General features: G+C 33.2%; 4 protein-coding genes across 4 annotated transcripts in view; 2 read left to right on the top strand and 2 right to left on the bottom strand.

The window, feature by feature from the left end:
• The window catches only part of LOC123666818, a 124,987-nt gene extending 124,088 nt beyond the window's left edge, over positions 1 to 899 (top strand). The window contains exon 6 of the mRNA XM_045600843.1: positions 598 to 899. Coding sequence (XP_045456799.1) covers positions 598 to 790 — 193 coding nt within the window. The 3' untranslated portion in view covers positions 791 to 899. The remainder of the gene's footprint in view (positions 1 to 597) is intronic.
• A 3,783-nt stretch (positions 900 to 4,682) lies between these two features.
• LOC123667268 (zinc finger protein 771-like) lies at positions 4,683 to 10,778 on the bottom strand. Its single transcript, XM_045601226.1, has 4 exons — positions 9,906 to 10,778; positions 7,816 to 7,949; positions 6,776 to 6,887; positions 4,683 to 4,885 (listed from the first exon to the last, which is right to left on the bottom strand). Exons 1-4 carry the CDS (start codon positions 10,776 to 10,778, stop codon positions 4,721 to 4,723), a joined length of 1,284 nt encoding a protein of 427 aa, XP_045457182.1. The 3' UTR covers positions 4,683 to 4,720.
• Positions 10,779 to 12,602: 1,824 nt separating this feature from the next.
• LOC123666852 (H/ACA ribonucleoprotein complex subunit 4) lies at positions 12,603 to 14,505 on the bottom strand. Its single transcript, XM_045600876.1, has one exon. The coding sequence runs from the start codon at positions 14,312 to 14,314 to the stop codon at positions 12,779 to 12,781; it is 1,536 nt and encodes a 511-aa protein (XP_045456832.1). The 5' UTR covers positions 14,315 to 14,505; the 3' UTR covers positions 12,603 to 12,778.
• An 876-nt stretch (positions 14,506 to 15,381) lies between these two features.
• On the top strand, positions 15,382 to 17,861 carry LOC123666821 (DNA-directed RNA polymerases I, II, and III subunit RPABC3). The gene is made up of 2 exons (XM_045600846.1): positions 15,382 to 15,775; positions 16,861 to 17,861. The coding sequence occupies exons 1-2, from the start codon at positions 15,483 to 15,485 to the stop codon at positions 17,018 to 17,020; spliced, it is 453 nt and encodes a 150-aa protein (XP_045456802.1). The 5' UTR covers positions 15,382 to 15,482; the 3' UTR covers positions 17,021 to 17,861.
• Positions 17,862 to 19,706: the final 1,845 nt, after the last annotated feature.

The following is a 19,706-nucleotide window of genomic DNA, read 5'->3' as shown; positions in this document are numbered from 1 at the left end:
TAAATCAAATTAAAATATATAACACATATGAAATATAAAGACGCCGCGTTGGCGCAACGGTCACAGCTATGAATTGTGCCAGTTGCGCTGGCAGTTGCGGGTTCGATCCTCGCGCATGACAAACATTTGTATTGGCCATACAGGTGTTTGCCGTGGTCTGGGTGTTTGTGCAATCATTGTGGGTCTCCCTACCGTGCCTCGGAGAGCACGTTAAGCCGTCGGTCCCGGTTGTTATCACGTACACCTGATAGCGATCGTTACTCGTAGTAGGGAATATATCCGCCAACCCGCATTGGAGCAGCGTGGTGGATTAAGCTCTGATCCTTCTGCTACATGAGGAAAGAAGCCTATGCCCAGTAGTGGGATATTACAGGCTGAAGCGTATAAAGACGAAACACATTTGGTTCTCATATGTAATCGTTTGCATAAATTTTTAAATATAATAAATATTTAATCAACTAATCAACATCCCCATCATTTTTTATTTGTCTATAATGCAATAAAAAAAATTAAAATCAAACTTTAAAAAGTATTTCAAAGACCTTATAACCTCTTTACAAAAAAAAAGAAAATTAAAAAAATACACTTATTTTTCAGATTCCGCGCCTGCCTCAAGCTAGCCGACACGTCTGTATCAAACATGGTCGGGAAACTATTCTTCAATATCGTCCAGACGAAGTGTTTCATATTAAAACCGGTCAAAATGTGCACACAAAGATCCTGGTGGGGAAAATGTTTGAGGAGGGGATATATGAAACAGGCTTTTTTGAGGGATAACCTTCCTTACTAAGAAAATAATAAAAATTTCAAAGCAATAACTCAAAATACTAGTATAGATTTAAAGTAATTGAAATAAACATAATTTATATTTCTTGTCAGACCATTTTAAATAATTATTATTGACTATTTTTTTTTCTTATTTCAAAGTTAATAAAATACAAAAAGACTAGAATCCAGAGCTATTAAAATATGTTTACCCATTTCCTTTCTTTTAAAATTAAAGTATGACTTAAAATCTAAAACTATGAATATTTATGATCATTGTTGAGAAATTAATCTTATGTATTCAAAAAAACCTTTTATTTTACAACTAAAAATGCAACAAATAGTATATAAGCAAAATTAATACAATTTTCAATTATTGCAACACTGTCGTCAATTTTGGAAAGTATCAACTACCTTTGGTTAATTTTTTAGATGTATCCATGAATTATCAATACATTCTGATAAAAAACATCAATATTTCTTGTAATATACAGGGCATTACTAAAATCAATACTATTTTTAATTTTAATAAAATTTTAAATATATGTGTATAGTTAATTTTATTTAATTTAACATCAGGATTGTGTAATTAATTGTATAATTATTAAACATTTTGAATAAACACTGTAAGTAGTAGAAATCAGATATAGTGAAAATTAATGTACATACAGATATACAGGCAAGAGAAAGAATTACATACCATTTATAAGATATATACAGAACATCAGTCATTAGAAGCAGTCCAAGTTCAGTTGTAAACCTATCTCGTGTCCAAACTACTGCTTATGTCTGATGTTCTGTGTGTCTATACTCTATACTAATAAATGGAGAGCCAGTTTTTTTGTTCAGTTAAACAAAAATACTGAACCGATCGCAATAATACTTATACCATAAGATGCAGCCTGTTTCGGAGAAGGTTTTAGTATATCGGACAGATGTCGCTAGTATTTTATAAATGGTATGTAATCTGTGGTTTAATTTAACGCCTGTCACTTATATTCGTTCATGTATAGCAATGTTATAAAATCGAATTATTTATAGTTATTATTTTATTTATTTAATTATGAATAATAGTCCGAACAAATTTACCTTTCTTAGATTTAAATGAAAAAAAAATGTAATTTTTTCTTTACTGAATACAATATTTTTATTTAAAAACCTTATATTATAATGTTTGTTCCTATTTGTGCATAATTTCGTTTTTTTATTTTTTATTTTTATTGATTATTTTATAATAAGGCAAACGAAGGATAAGACTTAAAATTCTAATTTCAAAATTGACATTAGTCAAATCATCTTGTAGTCAACATACATTCTATATTCAACAAAAGCAGTCGCTTAGCTGACGAACCGTTCAATATCGAATTTTCGACCATCTTGTTTTTCGAATATAGAAACCGACCTACAAAAGTTAGTACTAAGTAAATACTAATTCTTTTCAAATACATAACATCTATAGAAATAAATCAATCAAAATCAGTACAATAGTTTCTGAGATTAACCAAAAGATAACTATAAAAACTGCCACGATACTGGTTTAAAAAACAAAACTTTTAAATACTGTGTATATAATGTAAGTAACAGATTATATAGAAAGTAATTTATTTGTAATACTGTAAGGTGTGATTAATTTATGTTAGTGTAATAACCGTCAATCCGCAGTGGTTCAGCGTGGTGGATTAAGCTGCGATTCTTCTCTTACATGCAGGAAGACGCCTATGCCCAGCCGTGGGATGGTACAGGCTTAAATAATCAATTGTAATAATAATAGTAACATAATAATTGTGTTTGCTGGCAAACGAAGAAAAACCGACTTCAATTATATCGACAAGTAATACAACGTAGGTAGAGAAAAAACAGTTAAGTAAATACGCATTATCAAAGATTACTCCAAAAGTTGTAATCAGATCTCGATGAAATTTAAATGTGACCACATGATAAACATCGGCTTTCGATTAAATTAAAAATCATTAAAATCGGTACACCCAGTAGAAAGTTATGCGGCTTTTCGAGAGATTCCCTCGATTTCTCTGGGATCCCATAATCAGATCCAGGTTTCCTTATCATGGTACCAAACTAGGGATATCTCCTATCCAACAAAAAAAGAATTATCAAAATCGGTTCATAAACGACGGAGTTATCCCCGAACATACATTAATATATATATATATATATATATATATATATATATATATATATATATATATAGCTATTAAACTTTTGCTAGTCATCGCTTAAGTTCAATAATCTTACAATAAAATGTCAAACATGGCTTTCATTTTTGTGTCGTTTGGCCTAGTAGCTTTATGTATTCTTGTAAAAACAATTAAACAAAAATTGAAGTTCTGTTTGTCATATTTTTGAAGTTTTGTTTGGCAAACGTCTACAAAAAACGTACGATTTGACAAAAGGCGCCAAAATTACAATACGTGAAGTATTTGACAAATAATTTCATCGTTTACAAGCCCGGTATGTGGTTCCTCCTGACAGAACCCGGAGTCTGTCTGGGTACGGGCTTACTGGGTGACTCCTTACCCGGGCTTTCATCACCAGGACACGATACCTCCGGGGTCACATTATTATAGACCCAATGGGCCAGGGTCCTATGACCTTTTAAGGTGTATTTTTATCGTGTGTTTCTAATTGTATTTCACAGAGGCCGCTGTTTTACAAAATTGATAATTTCGAAAAGTAATCTACTCTCAAAATGTTAAATAATAATTGAATACTTGAATAGCAGTAGAATTTGATGTTCATAAAATCTTTTGAAAAACTTGAAAATTTCGGTAGATTTTGAATTAGTAACTCTACTCGCTACTAGATGGCGTTAGTGGTATTTAAATTGCCAGTTTTTCAATAAGTTCCATAGGTTAATGTAGAACATAGATTAGAATAATTATCAATTTTCGCCAACTGTGAAATAAATATTAAATGAACTATCGTTTTAGTATCACATCTGTATTAAATAGTTAATTTAGTTTTTTTTTAATTGATAACAATGAGTTTTTAAATAAAGAAGTCGTCCGATTTTATTTAATAATCATATTAGTGTAAGGATTAGTTGTTACTGCGCAAAGTTCCTGTATTTGACAATATTTGTGTAGTGTACGTGATTGTGTAAGAATAAAAATATTTATTAATAAGATTATTTTATTGATGTTTTATTATTTATCTGTCATTGTTTTTTTATTTACAAAATTTTGAAATGAGGTGAGGTTCTATTTATAATATAAATCTGTACTTATAATTAGATAAAATAATTGATTTTTTTTTATTCAACAAGTGTCAACTATCAGAAGCAGAAATAAAATATTTAGTAATTGTATTGAACATTTTATTACCCTTTTCTTATTAATTTATATAAAATAAAAAATTTGCTTTTATTTTAGTGACGAGTGTGTAATATATATAGGTCTTACAAACAATAAAAAAAAACTTAAAAACTTTATTTTACAAAGACCACGATTTACGTAATTTGATCCTAAGTGTACGAAATTATATAATTGAATCCACATATTAATTAAATAAATAACTTTATTTAATACACATGTACTTTATTTTTTTACATTATTTATTTGTCTAAATATATTGTATATGTTTAGGTAAAACTGTACAGCTAAACCATCTACATATATATCATTTCCTCTGCCCAAAGGTTGCCTGGAAGAGATCGCTCATTAGCGATAAGGCCGCCTTTAGTACTTATCTCCTGTTTTTACTTTTGTAACTTTGCTCACTCTTGGTATTCCAATAAAGAGTTATTATTATTATATAAATCAAGCGCCAGTCTCGTGCACGTTCAGCGACTACGTGTTCCTCTCTTTCTCAATAGATGGCGCCATAGTGTCACATCATCATCAGCACGCACGTGCCTGCGCAGGCGCATGTGTATCTTATTATCAATAAAAGCACACAACAATGTAACAAGTCACTTTATTGAACATGAACATGTAAATTACGCGTCCTGTGCGTGCTTGGCGGCCACGTGCCTGCGCAGGCCGCGCGGCTGCGCGTAGCTCGCGCCGCAGCGGCCGCACGCGTGCGCCTGCGCAGGCGCGTGACTCGACATGTGCTCTCGGAGACTTATCTTGTAGCCGAACTTCTTGTTGCATATTTGACACTGCAACACAATTACATAAACGTTTATTACTATTATTCTTATTGTGTTAAGATAAAATAAGAATATAGACACTTTTTGAAGTAAATCTTCTTGCACGCATGCTTGACTTTGGGATTAAGCTGGTGAATGCGTGACGATAGCATTACAAAAAGTGTGATCGAAGCTTTTTACCTTATGCACACATTTCATTTCGAATTTTTAAGTTAAGCAATAATTTAAGAAAATTTATGGCTGATTACTTACCGTCCAGAAAATAGCAAACTAATCATTAACCTTTAAGTATGGACGTGGAGTCTCACAGGCTACTCGATGTTTTCGTTTTCCTAGTTTCACCTATTTGCCCTAACTCCCAGCGGTTGAGCGGCTCAGTAGCTTTTGATTTAGTTGTAAAACTACCAACGAGAGAGGAGGTTGCGTCTTCCAATGAATATCACCTAAGTTATAACCATCAAAATATTGACCAGAGCCTGTCAGGCTACACGTCCATTTTTGCCCTATGATATATTTTACAAGAGCGATTACGTTTGTATCAGATTTTGAAGTACAAAATGTCAAAAAACAATAAAGCCGGTAGTTCTAAATCAAAACGACCATCTACGAGTTCTGTTCAGGACCCTGTGAGAAAAAAATTTGTGCAGGAGATCCACTTTTGTGGTGAAGTGAGTTAGTTGTTATTAGCTTCGGATCAGTCTGACAATGAAGAGAGTACTAAAGATTTTTTTTTTTTATTTTGGAGTCCAAACTGATACAAAATCATGAAAGTGACAGTGATGGTGACCAGGACCAAGACCAAGACATAGGAGATGAATCTTGTAGTTATAGAGATAGCCTATGATGTTGCTATATCGTGTCCTAAACTTGAGTACCATGAATGCGTACATCTTATATAAGATGCACCAAACAAAGGCTGCGGAAAGAGATTTAAAATATTAGTACATGTGCTTGTGGTGCCTTATGTGCAAAGACGTTTTATAAATACACGACTGCCAGGAGAGCTGAGGTTGACCATGATTCTAGTTTTAGGTATTTATACGGTTACAGAAGATGTCTAGGATCAAGAAACCAGTCAAGAAACCAGAAGAGCATATAAAATCTATTATACTAAAAAACATAGGATGATTACCCATGTTTATATCGGGTGCAACAAACCTGTGTGTCCCCAATGTTCTAGACCTTTGTGGCACTGACTGCCAATAAATTTACGTTATTTGACTGTTGTCAAAATTTTTTATATTTGTTATATGAAGTAGTCCTTTTGTGTTTTTGGTTTGTTATACATTATATTTTGAGAAAAAAAGACTTATTTTGTTATAGGAATAAGTTTGGCTGCTTTTATTACCTAAAAATGTAACCTAAGTAGATTTCGATTGAAAAGAGCCATAATTTTGGATTTTTAATATTTCTATAATTTTTTAAATTAATTTTGATTATATAAGCACGTTATTTAATTGCTAAACTACATAACTTTAATATGTAATTAGTTTTAAAGCGATCTTATATCAAATTCTCCAAAAAAAATTTGTGTGTATATAGGAGCCTGTGAGACTACACGTCCACAGTAGTGTTAAGAAGAAATGACGTCCATACTTAAAGGTTAAAAAAACTATATACGAGTCTATATTACTAGAATTTTGATGCACCCAACTGCCATACGCCAAAAGCCCACCCTGGACACTAGACTGTACCTGAGTGGTCATGGCCTACCCAAGCTCCTTCAGTATACAACAATGTTTCTGGAGAATCACCGTAAGCCCACCGCTAAGGTAGCCGCTTACCATCACTAATAATCACAATAAACAGAATGAAAACTTCCCCCTTTTTTAAAGTCAGTTAAAAATTAATTGTCTATGGTCAAAGTATATTTTTAAGGCTATGGTGTGTACCGCCCACCTCGTGCACCTTCACCCCCAAATGTCTCGCCTGGTGGACTCTAAGGTTGGAGCTTGACACGCAGCGCTGCGGACACACGCTACAGCGATACGGCCTCTCACCCGTGTGCTTCCTGGTGGCAAAGAGATTCTTTTTTTATTTGTTTGAACTCATTTTATTTATAATAACCATGATGTACTGAAGAAGTCGCGGACATTTGTCCAGAGCGTTAAGTTTGAGTAGAGTTCATATATGCTTAAAAGCATTAACAATATGGTGGGTAGTTTAACAAAATAAGGGGTCATTCATGTATTACGTAATAACAGATTGGTGTCTTTAATTTGCTTCATTTTGATGACATGGGGTCAGGGGGGGTGGTCCTAGATAGTGGTTACGTTACGTGAGCAATATTTATTTATCATTTCTGAACAGATTAAAACACATATCAATGTTTAAGTAAGCATAGGGGGGGGGGGTAGGGTGTCGCACACTTTCGCTGACAAGGGAAGGAGGGGGGCTAAAAATTACTAAAATTCTGCTTACGTAATACTTGAATGACCCTTAGGTAAGTATAAAATCGATACACAAACCGGTTTGTTACATACAGTTCTATAGTGTTCAAATAGTTTGGTTTTTTTTTTCTTAAAATTTTTATATTTAGTAACGATATCAGATGAAAGCATATCACTTCGATCACGATTCAGCCTGTAACATCCCACTGCTGGGCATAGGCCTCTTTCCCCATGTAGGAGAGGGATCGAAGCTTGATCCACCAATCTGCTCCAATGCGGGTTTGCGGATATATTCCTACTATGAGTAACGATCGCTATCAAGTGTACATGTACACTATAACAACCGGGACCGATGACTTAGCGTGCTCTTCGAGGCACGGTGGGGAGACCCACGAGGACTGCACAAACACCCAGACCACGGCAAGCACCTGTATGGACAATACAAATATTTGTCATGTTATCGAACCCGCAAAAGCCACAAACCAGTGCTGTGACTGTTGCGCCAACGCGGCATTACCTCAATAAAGGTGATCAGTCTACAAGTTTTACCTAATATGTACAGTAAGGGACGAACGTTGTCCAGTTCTGAACCCGCAGTGGGGACACACATGTTGCTTTTCTCCCGTGTGTGTCAACTTGTGCTTATTCAGATAGTCCTTCCTGTTGAAGACACGGCCGCAGCTCTGAAATATACATTAGTATTTTTCTATCATACCGACAAAAATTACAAAAAATAAAAAATATACTATAACATCTTCTTCTTCCTTGTTCCCTAAATGATGAGGATCGCGACCACGTCTCCATTGAAGGCGATCGTAAGCAGCATGTCTTGCACCGTGAAAAGTGCAAGCTAGCACTATGACATAGTTAATCAGTAAACATTAAACAAAAAAAAATCTTATTTTAGATTCTGTAATAGATTATGTAAATAAAAATAGTAAAAAAAAGAATATATTAGTAATATAGTCTAAAAGAGCTCATAAAATTATATAATTTGTAGCTACTTATTGTCGTTATCCGGGGGATTGGCACTGCATACTGTAACACAGGTTTTCTTACTGGGAAGTATGGCAGCAGAGGCGTAAAAATATAATTATTGTGAAAGTGCTTTGTAACTACGACATCAAGTCCAAATGTAAATCTTTTTTGGAAAAGTAAAATAGTATTACTTAAAACATATAACAATAGATATTAAAAAATTGCCAAGCGTGGTGACTATGGTCAAAACACATGAGTTTACGCCATTTTTTGGCACAAACTTGTGGAGGCCTACGTCCAGCAATGGACTGTAATAGGCTGAAATGATAATGATGATGATGATGAATAAAAAAGAAACCAACTTCAATTACATCGACAAATAATATAGTGTAAGTAGACTAAAAACGAATCAAATATATACGCATTATTACATATAACTCGAAAAGTACTTGTTAGATCTCAATTAAATTTAAATGGGACCACACGACATGTAACCTCTTCGATTAAAAAACACAATCAAACTGTTAAATTCTCCTTTTTTTGGGAGAATTTCTTTAGTTTCTAAGTATTAGCTTTCTACATTTTTTTCTTTAAAGACTATGGCTCTAGTTTTGCCAATGACAAGTGCTGAAAGTGGATTAAAGTCCAGAGACAGGGTTAGATTTTGACAGTACAAGAGTTGGTTAAGCTGCGGTTAATTTCTACATCATTTAACTAGAAATATATATATCTTTTTTTTTATGTCACTAGGTCAGCAAACAAGCATACGGCTCACCTGATGGTAAGCGATTACCGTAGCTTATAGACACCTGCAACACCAGAAGCATCGCAAGCGCGTTGCCGACCCAATCCCCCCAGGAGCTCTGGTCACCTTACTCACCAACAGGAACACAATACTGCTTGAAAACAGTATTATTTTGCTGTGATCTTCTGTGAGGTCGAGGTACTACCCCAGTCGGGCTGCTCCATATTTTGAGCAGGAAATTCCTGCTGTGCCCTACCTCAGTTACTCAATATAATGTTAATAGTTGCTATCGAGCATAATTTTTATCACTTTTTCTTTTATGTGTAAGTAAATTTCAATTTGAAATTATTCTGTCGTCAGCATCATAATAATAGCTCAAAGATTTGTAAGACACTTATCAAACTGCAAATTATTATAAAATTTTCGTATAGTTAAGCTAACAATGTTGTTTATTATTTAAATTATAAAGTATTGGACATGGCGTTTTTTTATTTTGCTTCTTTCTGTAAAATAAATTAACTATTTATGACAATATATACACATGAAAATCACATATTTAAACATCATACTTCAGATATTGTTTTCTTATATTTACACAAATTTCACTCATTATAATGAAACAGGTTTTTTTCAGATTTTATTGTGGTTTATTATGTTTTTGAAATGCTCAATGTTTCGGATACTATACAGCAACCGTGCTCACTAGAGGTTCTCCTGTGATAAAATTTCAAAAGTTGATTACACTATAGGTTTTTCAATACAAATCTGATGATATTGTAGTGGGCTCGGTTTTCCACATTTAGACACAAAGGTGGTCCGATATGCGTAAAAAAAAACCTGATGATATAAAATATAAACAATTACAATATCATCAAGAGTGTGGTTTCAAAAGACCAAACATATATACCATACTTACTTCACAAACATACATTTTTTTATCAACATCGTGTTCAGACTCCACATGCACCTTGAGATTCTCCATCGTTCGAAACAATTTTTCACATTTCTGACACTTGAACAACTCTTCCGGAAGCTTTATAGGTACATTCTGTCTGTGATCACGCAGGTGAGCTTCAAACATACCACGTTTAGGAATATATCTATCACAAATACTACATTTATACCCATCTTTAAGACCTTTACAGAAATAAGTCTCGTGTGAAAACCTCGCTTTACGATTTTTAAATTTCTTATTACAACCGAAACATTTATATGTACCGTCACTTTCTATGCCATGAAGTTGTAGATTATGGCTTTTAAACTGTTCTACGTTTTCGAAGTCCGTCATGCACATGTTACAGTATGTCGGAGTTCTTTTCCGTTTGTATTTCCCTCTCCTTATTTTAGTTTTACGTTTAATTTCGTACTCACATTGTTCCTCTGAATGGTTATCGTCAAATAAATCGTCAATGGATTTAGTTTTTACTTCATCGTCTTCGAGTTTTATTATATCAATGCTAGGAACGGTTTTGGGACCCTCGTTTAATATTGCGCGTAAGTTTTTATCGGTTTCCTGGCAAAACTTTTTGAAACAATGAAACTTATTTATTTGGTTGAAACATTCATCGCATGCCTTGTTAGGATGAATGTGATGAGATAAATCTATGTCTAAACAGTCTATAATCTTCTCTACTATATCAGTTTTTATCACATCATAATCATTATCTGAAGATATTTCTATAATTTTCGTAAAAGCGTTTCGGTTCCAACAAAGCCTACAAACATCGTCTTGTTGAAAGTAATCATAGCTGTACATATTTGAATTTAGTATAGCTGGATCATAAGACATTGTGGACGGAAACAACTGATAATATATTATGAATATTTAGCGAATTAAAAATAAAAGAAATCGTACGCTTTCTACTCGACACAACAAATAACAACTTTTGTTGATATCCGTAAAATGTCAAGTAAGCACATGTCAATATCGGAACAGATACGTTACGAAACTAGCAAGCAAATTTCAATAAATGGAACCAGATGAGAAATTATCTTTTACACTGACTATTAAGAAGGTTTTAAGTTATTTGATAATAAAAATTATTGATTTAATTCTAAAAACCAATTTCTGTAATTCAATACTTCAACGTTGACAGCGCCATCTCCTAACTAGCAGCATAAATAAATTTCTAGCATAAAATGACTTTTTTAACCGACTTCAAAAAAGGAGGTTACTCAATTCGACCTTATATATAAATATTTTAAATATATGCTCGGGGATAACTTCGTCGTTTATGAACCGATTTCGATAATTCTTTTTTTGGTTGGAAAGGACATATCCCAGGTCTGGTACCATGATGAGGAAACGAGGATCTGATGATGGAATCCCAGAGAAACCGAGGGGAATTCTCGAAAATCAAAGAGATGACTAGTGCGTTTGTTCGTTTTTTTTTCGTCTACTTACGTTGTAGTACTTACCGATGTAATTGAAGTCGATTTTTTTCGTTTGCGAGCAAACAGCCAAACACAATTAATTATTCTTTGTAGGATAAACTATTTTTTTTTATTTTTTAGGAATTTTCTATCTTAGAAGGTTTTCAGAGTTAGTCAAATGCACTTTCACTATTCAACCTACCTTTGTAATAGACTGTTTCCTGAAAACTGGAATAATCTAATTTTTTTATGGAAGAATTTATTTATATTTTTATGAAAGAATGAAATTGGTCTCAATCGTTACTAAGGAAAAAAGAAAAGAAAGTTTTCGTTTAAAAATAAAAGTAGGTTCACCAAATTTTGAAAATTACCTTCAAATTAAATTTATTTGTTCTTATCTAAATTTGTACAAATGTGAAAAAATAAAAAGACAAATCCTAACTTTAAAGTTTAATGTTGATAAACAACATAGTTTAAAAAATAAAACCTTTAATTAGTTAATTTTAATAAAATTTATACAAGATATTATATTGCTAAGAAAGGAATGGAAATCATGACTTTTTCTTACATTTTTATCAAATTTATGGTTAATACTCGAATAAAAAAAAAGCTTTATTTGTAAAAAAATTAATATCTATTTTATATAGTGTATAAATTTTTATTAAAATTAACTATGTATAGTACATTTCACATTTTTCTCTTAAACTAAAAACTTAAAACTAAAATTTATTTTAAGAAGTTCTTGCAAAAATTTTGGAACTAGACATCTTCCTATCAATCTTTGCATAGTTTTACACAGAAACAATATAGCGACAGAACAAAAATGAACTATAAAATGCGACAAACCTAACCCGTAACATTTCAGTTATGTAAAAAAAAAAAAAGTTGTTTTATTGATTTCTTATAACTAGATTTCACATAGATGTAAAATATTTTCAGTAATTATTTGTTTATTGACATAATATGAAGTTTTTTTATATATAACTAGGTGGGCAAACGTACGGCTCACCTGATGGTAAGCGATTATGGATGCTTATGGACATCTGCAACACCATAAGCATTGCAAGCGCGTTGCTGACCCTATCCCTAATTGCCTCCAGGAGCTCTGGTCACCTTAACACAACACTGCTTGAAAACAGTATTATTTAGCTGTGATTTTCTGTAAGGTCGAGGTACTACCCCCGTCGGGCTGCTCCATATTTTGAGCAGGAAATTTCCTACTGTGCCCTACCTCAGTTAAATTGATATTTTTGATGATAGTTTTGATATTTTGCTGTTTAGTTAGCATTTCTTTTAAAGGTAATAACTTTTTCGTAAAACATAAGTCATAGTGATTTTTTTTTTTCTTATACGCTACAAGCGAGACTTAAGCCACAAATGATCTTAAAAACAAATAGATATAATAAGTATATCTATTTATTCTTCTTGTCTTTCCTTTTGTTTATCCTTCTTTTTCTTTTTCTTCTTCTCTTTTCTTACTGATTCATCTGCTGCTTCTGTTTGTTCTGCTTCTGTTTGTTCTGTTTCCACTGGTGCCTCTGCTTCTGTCGCTTCCGTGTCACGCTTCTTCTTCTTTTTCTTTTTCTCAGATTTCATTTCAACGGAGTCATTTGGATTGTCGGCGTTTGACGTACTAGCTGTACGTTTCCTACTGGTTTCCTGAATTGGCTCTGCACTGCTTTCTGGTGCCTTCTTTTTATAATCTACATAACTATTCAACCATTCCGATGGTGTGTTCTCGTTGGGTTTTCCATATTTATCTAATTTTCCTTGCTGTATTAATAGTTTCTTCTGCGAGGCTTTGGGACCAAGGCCCCATTTTCTTGGATATGTATCTCGTTCCATTATGACTCGTTTTAATTTTGCCGCTACTCCATGATCGCAAGCTGCCATTGTTGATGTGGTCATGAGGGCTATGGCAAGAGCGACGGCTTCTCCCTTCGTCGTCACAATGACTATTTCCTGATCAACTTCTATTCCATCTTCATACCTTAGAATACCAGGTAGAAGAACCTTAGCACCATAACATACAGCATTGACAGCACTATCCTTAATGAAGATTCTCTTATGACCTATCAGTAAACCTTCCAGAGGTTTGATGACTCGTCTCAAGTAAGATTCATCTTTGTGGTTTTCATATGCCCACTGTGCATCTAATATGTCATGCATGCTCACCATGCCTTCCCTCTCTCCCTGTATACCTGATCTGACTCGTCTGAGTTCAATCATCTGACCGCCGACCCCAACCATGAGACCCAAGTGAACGCACAAAGTACGGATATAGGAGCCTGCCTCACAGCTGACCCAGAAAACACCAATATTTCTTTCCTGATCATAGTCTAATAACTTACTGTCGTACACACTACGAACTCGCAGCTGACGTTTCACCGCAGAAATCAAGGGAGGTCGTTGGAACAGGGCTCCTCTGAGTCTCTCGAGGCCCTGCGTGACTTTCTTAACACTCTCTACAGCAGAATGTAAACTGAACACGGCCACGTATTCCTTACCAGCATTCTGTTGCGATTTGACTAATCTCGTAGCTCTATCTATGCACACGATGAGGCAGCCCGTCACCTTAGGATCGAGGGTACCAGAGTGACCAGTTTTTTCCACCTTCAATATTCTTTTAATCCATGATACGACTTCGTGGGAGCTCGGGTTGCTCGGTTTGTCTACATTTATGAAGCCAGATTTCACATATTCTAGGATCGGGCGTTTTAACGGTGAGCTACCGAAGGGAAGCGGTGTGTAATGGTTTGTACGTACATTGAGGCGGTCGAAATTCTTCAACAATAACGGCCAATACGCAGTGTCTAACTTAGTCACACTTTCGGATGGCTCGATTTTAAAGTCTCCGATCTTCTGAAACGCACCGAGGGAAACTCCTTCCTTGTTTTTCTTTTTCTTCTTCTCCGTAAACACTTCGGAGCCGGACGGTAGAACTTCAGTCATTTTCGATTTGTAATGTTTATCTTGCAGACTAAATTTGTTTATTTCATTAAATAATTAACGAAATTACCACTCCACGTCGTATTTGCGGGTTGATTGAGTATTTTTATTCAACACGTGCCGTACATGAGGTTAGATTTTAGAGGTAGGTAGCTGTAAAGCGTGCGAGTGCCGTACATATGTCAAATGTCATGTAAAAATGTTTACTATGCAGAGTAAAAAACAAGAGCAAAATGTTTGATCATTTGTTTGGTTCAGAAATTAAGATATTGTCTATTAAGTAGAATTTATACGTTTGTTTGTTTACACGATGTAATCCGTGGTTTAGGTTAAAAAAAATTAATAAACCATTAATTTTTATCTATTTCAAAGTAGCAATAAATGTAAAAATATCTGAGAATCTTTTTAATTGTTTATATTTTTAACAATAAAAAAGATTATCAGATATTTTTTTAAGTTGACATAATTATTGACCAACAAAAACAATATTATAAAAGAACAAACAGTTCAATTAATTTTGTAAAAACTCAGATAACACAATTTTTATTGTAAATGTGGCTAGTTCTAACCGATAATAAATTAAGTTGAGTATTTAGAAAATATTTAACACTAATTTACTTCATTGTAAGTAATGATTACTAAAAAAATGGTCAATCGCTAAATAAGTAAGTTTAAAATTAAAGTACTTAAGTTTTAAATTCTAGGACTAGGTACAGGATACATACATTATACAGGTACAGTGATCAAATTATGATAACTATCAGTTATCTTAAATCAAAGCCAGCATGTTAAAAAAAATTAACGTTTTGACGTAGTTTAACAGACAGTCGTTAAATTAAAGATTTAAAGAAATTGAAAAAAAGCATATTATATCTCGTTTGATTCTTCAAGCTCCTATGCTCCATGTCCTATGCTCCATGGTCCGAGATATGGAGCTTTCTCTATGCTCCATGGTCCGAGATATTAAATGTAGGTTAGGCTAAGACAAAGAAACCTATATATGACATGCGATTGCAATGAAATGTCAGTTTGACTTAGTGCCTGTCGCCTACTTATATACTCTTTGCCTATCGCCTTGTGGTTTGTGATTATGACGCTATAAAGCGGCGTGGTTTTATTTGATAAATAAATGTATTTCACCTCAATTTTTATTATAAAACTTTAATCAACAATGGCGGGTGTTCTATTCGAAGATATATTTAACGTGAAAGACATTGACCCTGAGGGTAAAAAATTCGATCGAGTTAGCCGCTTGCATTGTGAATCAGAATCTTTTAAAATGGACCTTATTTTGGATATAAATTCATGGATATACCCCATGGAGTTAGGCGATAAGTTTAGACTTGTGCTGGCGACGACTTTGCGAGAAAATGGTTATCCGGACGGAGGAGAATGGAATCCTTTAGAAACGGAAGGAAACAGAGCTGACAGCTTTGAATATGTCATGTATGGCAAGGTTTACAAGTCAGTATTGTTAATTTAATATATTTAAAGTTTAACGGATTTTTTTTTAATAGAATAAGTATTATACACGTGTATGGTTCGCCTCATGGGAAGCGATTACCGTAGCTTATGGATGTCTGTAGCACCAGGAGATCTGGCATTCTTCCCTTATCAGAAGAATACAACACTACATACGAGCAACGTTACTAGTTGAGATATTCTTCAGATTTTGAGTAGGATATGTCCTGCTGTGTCCTTCCTCATAATATTACATTTTTTTTGAGCAACTCTCCCATGTGTTAATTTATTTTAAATTTGTCTTGAGAGAGAAAGAGTTACATGAAAAAATTATTTATTGATTATTTATTAAGCGCCTCAATAGTTGCCGCTAATCCTATTTAACAGAAAAAATTAACCAACAGATAAAATTTTATGAAATATTCACTATATTTATGGGATATTGCTATTGGCAACTGTAAATCTAATTGTTGTAGTTTCCTAATTGAGTAGAAACAGGTTCTAATGGCCTATTCTACCTCCTGCTGTTAAGGGCTATTCGTAACTTATGTGCTGGATAAATGTTATCTACGACCGGTGAAACCAGCCCTTGACGAATGTGTCTATCATCAATCAACAAGATTTTTCATTTAAATTATGCAGGTTTCTCAAACATACATTCTCTGTATGATATGAATCCTTTCAACTTTGTGTAATCAACTATATATGTAGGTATATACATATAAATAAAAATAGAAAATAAAATTCTGTCTTATTGATAGGATAAAAAAAGAAATAAATGTATAAACCCACACGTATGATACACAGGTTTTTATATATTATTGATTGGTGTGTTTTTGAAAGCCTGAAACTTTGATCGTAGTTTTTGTCGGTCCTTAGATTTTAGTTATATTTCTTTGTTAATATAATCCCTTTATGTAAGTATCCTAAAAATGACGTGAATTTTTTAAATGTTAGATTTTGGTATTTAGGTAGTACCAAATGTAAATTGTATCTCCTTTGTGAACAATTGGACCCTTTATTTTCATACAATTTTAATTAATTAGTACCAAAATCTAAAATTAAAGTCATATTCTTGTCAATTTCAGGATAGACGGTGACGAGGTGGCAATGGAGCCACCGTCGAGGCTATCAGCGTACGTTTCCTTCGGTGGTCTCCTTATGCGGCTGCAGGGTGACGCCAACAACGTCCACGGTTTCGAAGTCGATCAACACATGTACTTGCTGATGAAAAAATTGGCGTTTTAGTTTATTTTACGATAAGGCATTTGTCAGTCTTTTAGATAACTGGGAAATATGATAAGATTTTTTAAAGCTTAATATGTTAATAATTTTTGTATAATTAAAAGATATCAAATGAACGATTCAATTGAAACAATTCAAAAGTAAAAGTTGTTGATTTCAAGCTTTTATATTCCACTAGCTTCTGCCCGCGACTTCATTCGCGTGGAACTCTTAAAGGGGAACAATCCTGTCATACATGATTATTGCGAAACTTTAAAAGTTTATGCAGCACACGCACACTTTGAAAAGAAGAATAAAAACCCAGATTTTGAAACATTCTTCATTGGTGCTCTGCTCCTAATGGTCTCAGCGTAATGATATATAGCCTATCCTCGATAGGCTATCTAACGCGGAAAGAATTTTCCAAATTGTACTGATAGCTCCTGAGATTAGCACGTTCAAACAAACAAACAAACTCTTCAGCTTTATAATATTAGTATAGATTTTCTAATGTCTTATATCAAACATCTTTTAAGGATATACCAATTCTATATGTCACAGGTACACAGAGGAATTTGTAATCAAAAAATGTCTATAAATCAATTTTACTAAATGTTTAGTGGTGAACAGTTGCAAACTATTTTTTTTATAATAAGTAGGACAAACGAGCGGACGGAGCAAAATGATGTTAAATGGCTATCATCGGCTGTGAACATCTGCAACATTAGAGAAGTTGCAAGTGCATTGTCCTTAAAATTATCAAAAAATGGGTTTAAACCCTATAAGAGCCCTTGCTATTCTTGTAAAAGTAATGCTTACCTGAATCCAAAATATATTTGTACATTTCCTTCCATTGTAAAAAGAATGACATTTGTTTCATTATATTAATGTTAAGTTAATTATGTTGTAAGAATAAATTGTAATATTTACTTAAAACAATTTTATTTTCCTTTATAATTATATATTCCTAGCAGTCCATGTGAGTCTCCCCACTGTGCGTCGGAGAGCATGTTAAGCTGTCGGTCCCGGTTGTTATCATGTCCACCTGATAGCGATCGTTACAGTAGAGAATATATCTGCCAAAAAAAAAAATGTAATGGCGTCAATATTTAATAGCAGTACATGTCATTAACTGTATTTTTACTTTTAATTTTACAGAAATAATAACTCATGTCAGTGGCTCATACAGGGCTCAGTAACGCGATTTATTCCATTTGATATTGATTGATTGAAAATCTTAAAACTGTAGGCTGGAACAAAAATGTGACTACATAGTCATAAAGCTTTGATTTTGTAAGATTTTTAACTGTTTTAAGTATGAGACCAACTCTGATTATTGTTGTTTAGATGTGGTTGGTTGCCTTAGTTATTTTCAGTCAGACTAGAATTTGAAATTAAGTATGACAATAAGTACCTAACGGATCTGTAAAACATTTAAAAAGACAGCTCGTTGATATGCCACACCTTTCCGGATAAAAGGATAATGATGAGAATTTGTTTTGTCTTTGATTTCTTCTGCAACTTATTCATGTGAACAATGATTTAATATTTTATAAAAAAAAAAATGCAGGAATCGTTTGAAATTAATTGAGTTACTCAAAGCTGAAGCTTTGAATAAAAATATTACTCAAGGATTTGTACAGAAAAATGCAATGTCAAAATTACTTAAATACAAATTTAGAAACTGATTGTGACTTGTATAATTAAATAAACGTGTTTTCTATTAGAAACAACTTACAATAGGTAACTATTCTTTTTCTATATTTTACGATTATAATATTACTTATATGTATGTTGCAGTTTACTTGATTTTATTAGAGTATAACTATATTAAAGAGCTATAATTTCTTCAAAGAAAGTATTAAGAAAAGCCGGAATTGTATTTTTCTTTGAGCAAGTAAACATATTTTTTTCAATATACTGCCATCTAGTATTTAATAGGCGAACTAACATGAACTATAGCAGCATCTAGTGTCAATTGGTAAGTATTATTTAGTGATACGCCATCTAATGCGACGATTCTGAACCTTATAAAGAATTATTTTTTAAAGAATGGTTCGAACCAAGATTTAAGAAATGAGAGCTTTTTCACCCTACACACATAAATTCGCACCATTTTTGATACGAACTGGGGAAAGCCTATGCCCAGCAGTGGACTGCGATAGTTTGAAGTGAAGTGACGAGCTCTTTTGTCCAGGATGTTTATAAGTTATACCGTAAAACCGTACAACTTTGCCCAGATTTCTTGCGAATTTGAATTCAACTTTAAATATTTTTTTAAATAATACGATTTTTAACGTGTTACTGCGCTACATAATTGGTAAATGTAGTGTTATTTGCAGAGTATCTATGATAATATCAAGATAATGAATATTTGTGTGCCAAAAACCTCTATTAGGACACCGGGCCAAATATATAGTACTTTTTAAAAGTTTGCCCATTTTGCGGAAACCTTTTTAACTTCGGTATTTTCTATCTTAAGAACACCAGATTTAGGGATAATTCTAGAAAAATGCTTAATCTATCATAGGACCTTAAGACTAAAAGTTTAAATATTTATATTACCTGTCAAATTTGAGTGGGCAAAGTAAAATTTTTTTTGTGATTTTTCGTACACATAAAACCTCAAATTAAAAAACAAAAGGTTTTGTTTAAACCTTTTGTTTTTTAATTTGAGCATAAAACGATGAAAAAGGGTTGTCACCTTAGA

This window comes from Melitaea cinxia, chromosome 27 (assembly GCF_905220565.1).
Source record: "Melitaea cinxia chromosome 27, ilMelCinx1.1, whole genome shotgun sequence".
Taxonomy (NCBI): domain Eukaryota; kingdom Metazoa; phylum Arthropoda; class Insecta; order Lepidoptera; family Nymphalidae; genus Melitaea; species Melitaea cinxia.
The sequence above is the reverse complement of the archived record's forward strand: the minus strand, read 5'-3'. Positions and strand labels throughout refer to the sequence as shown.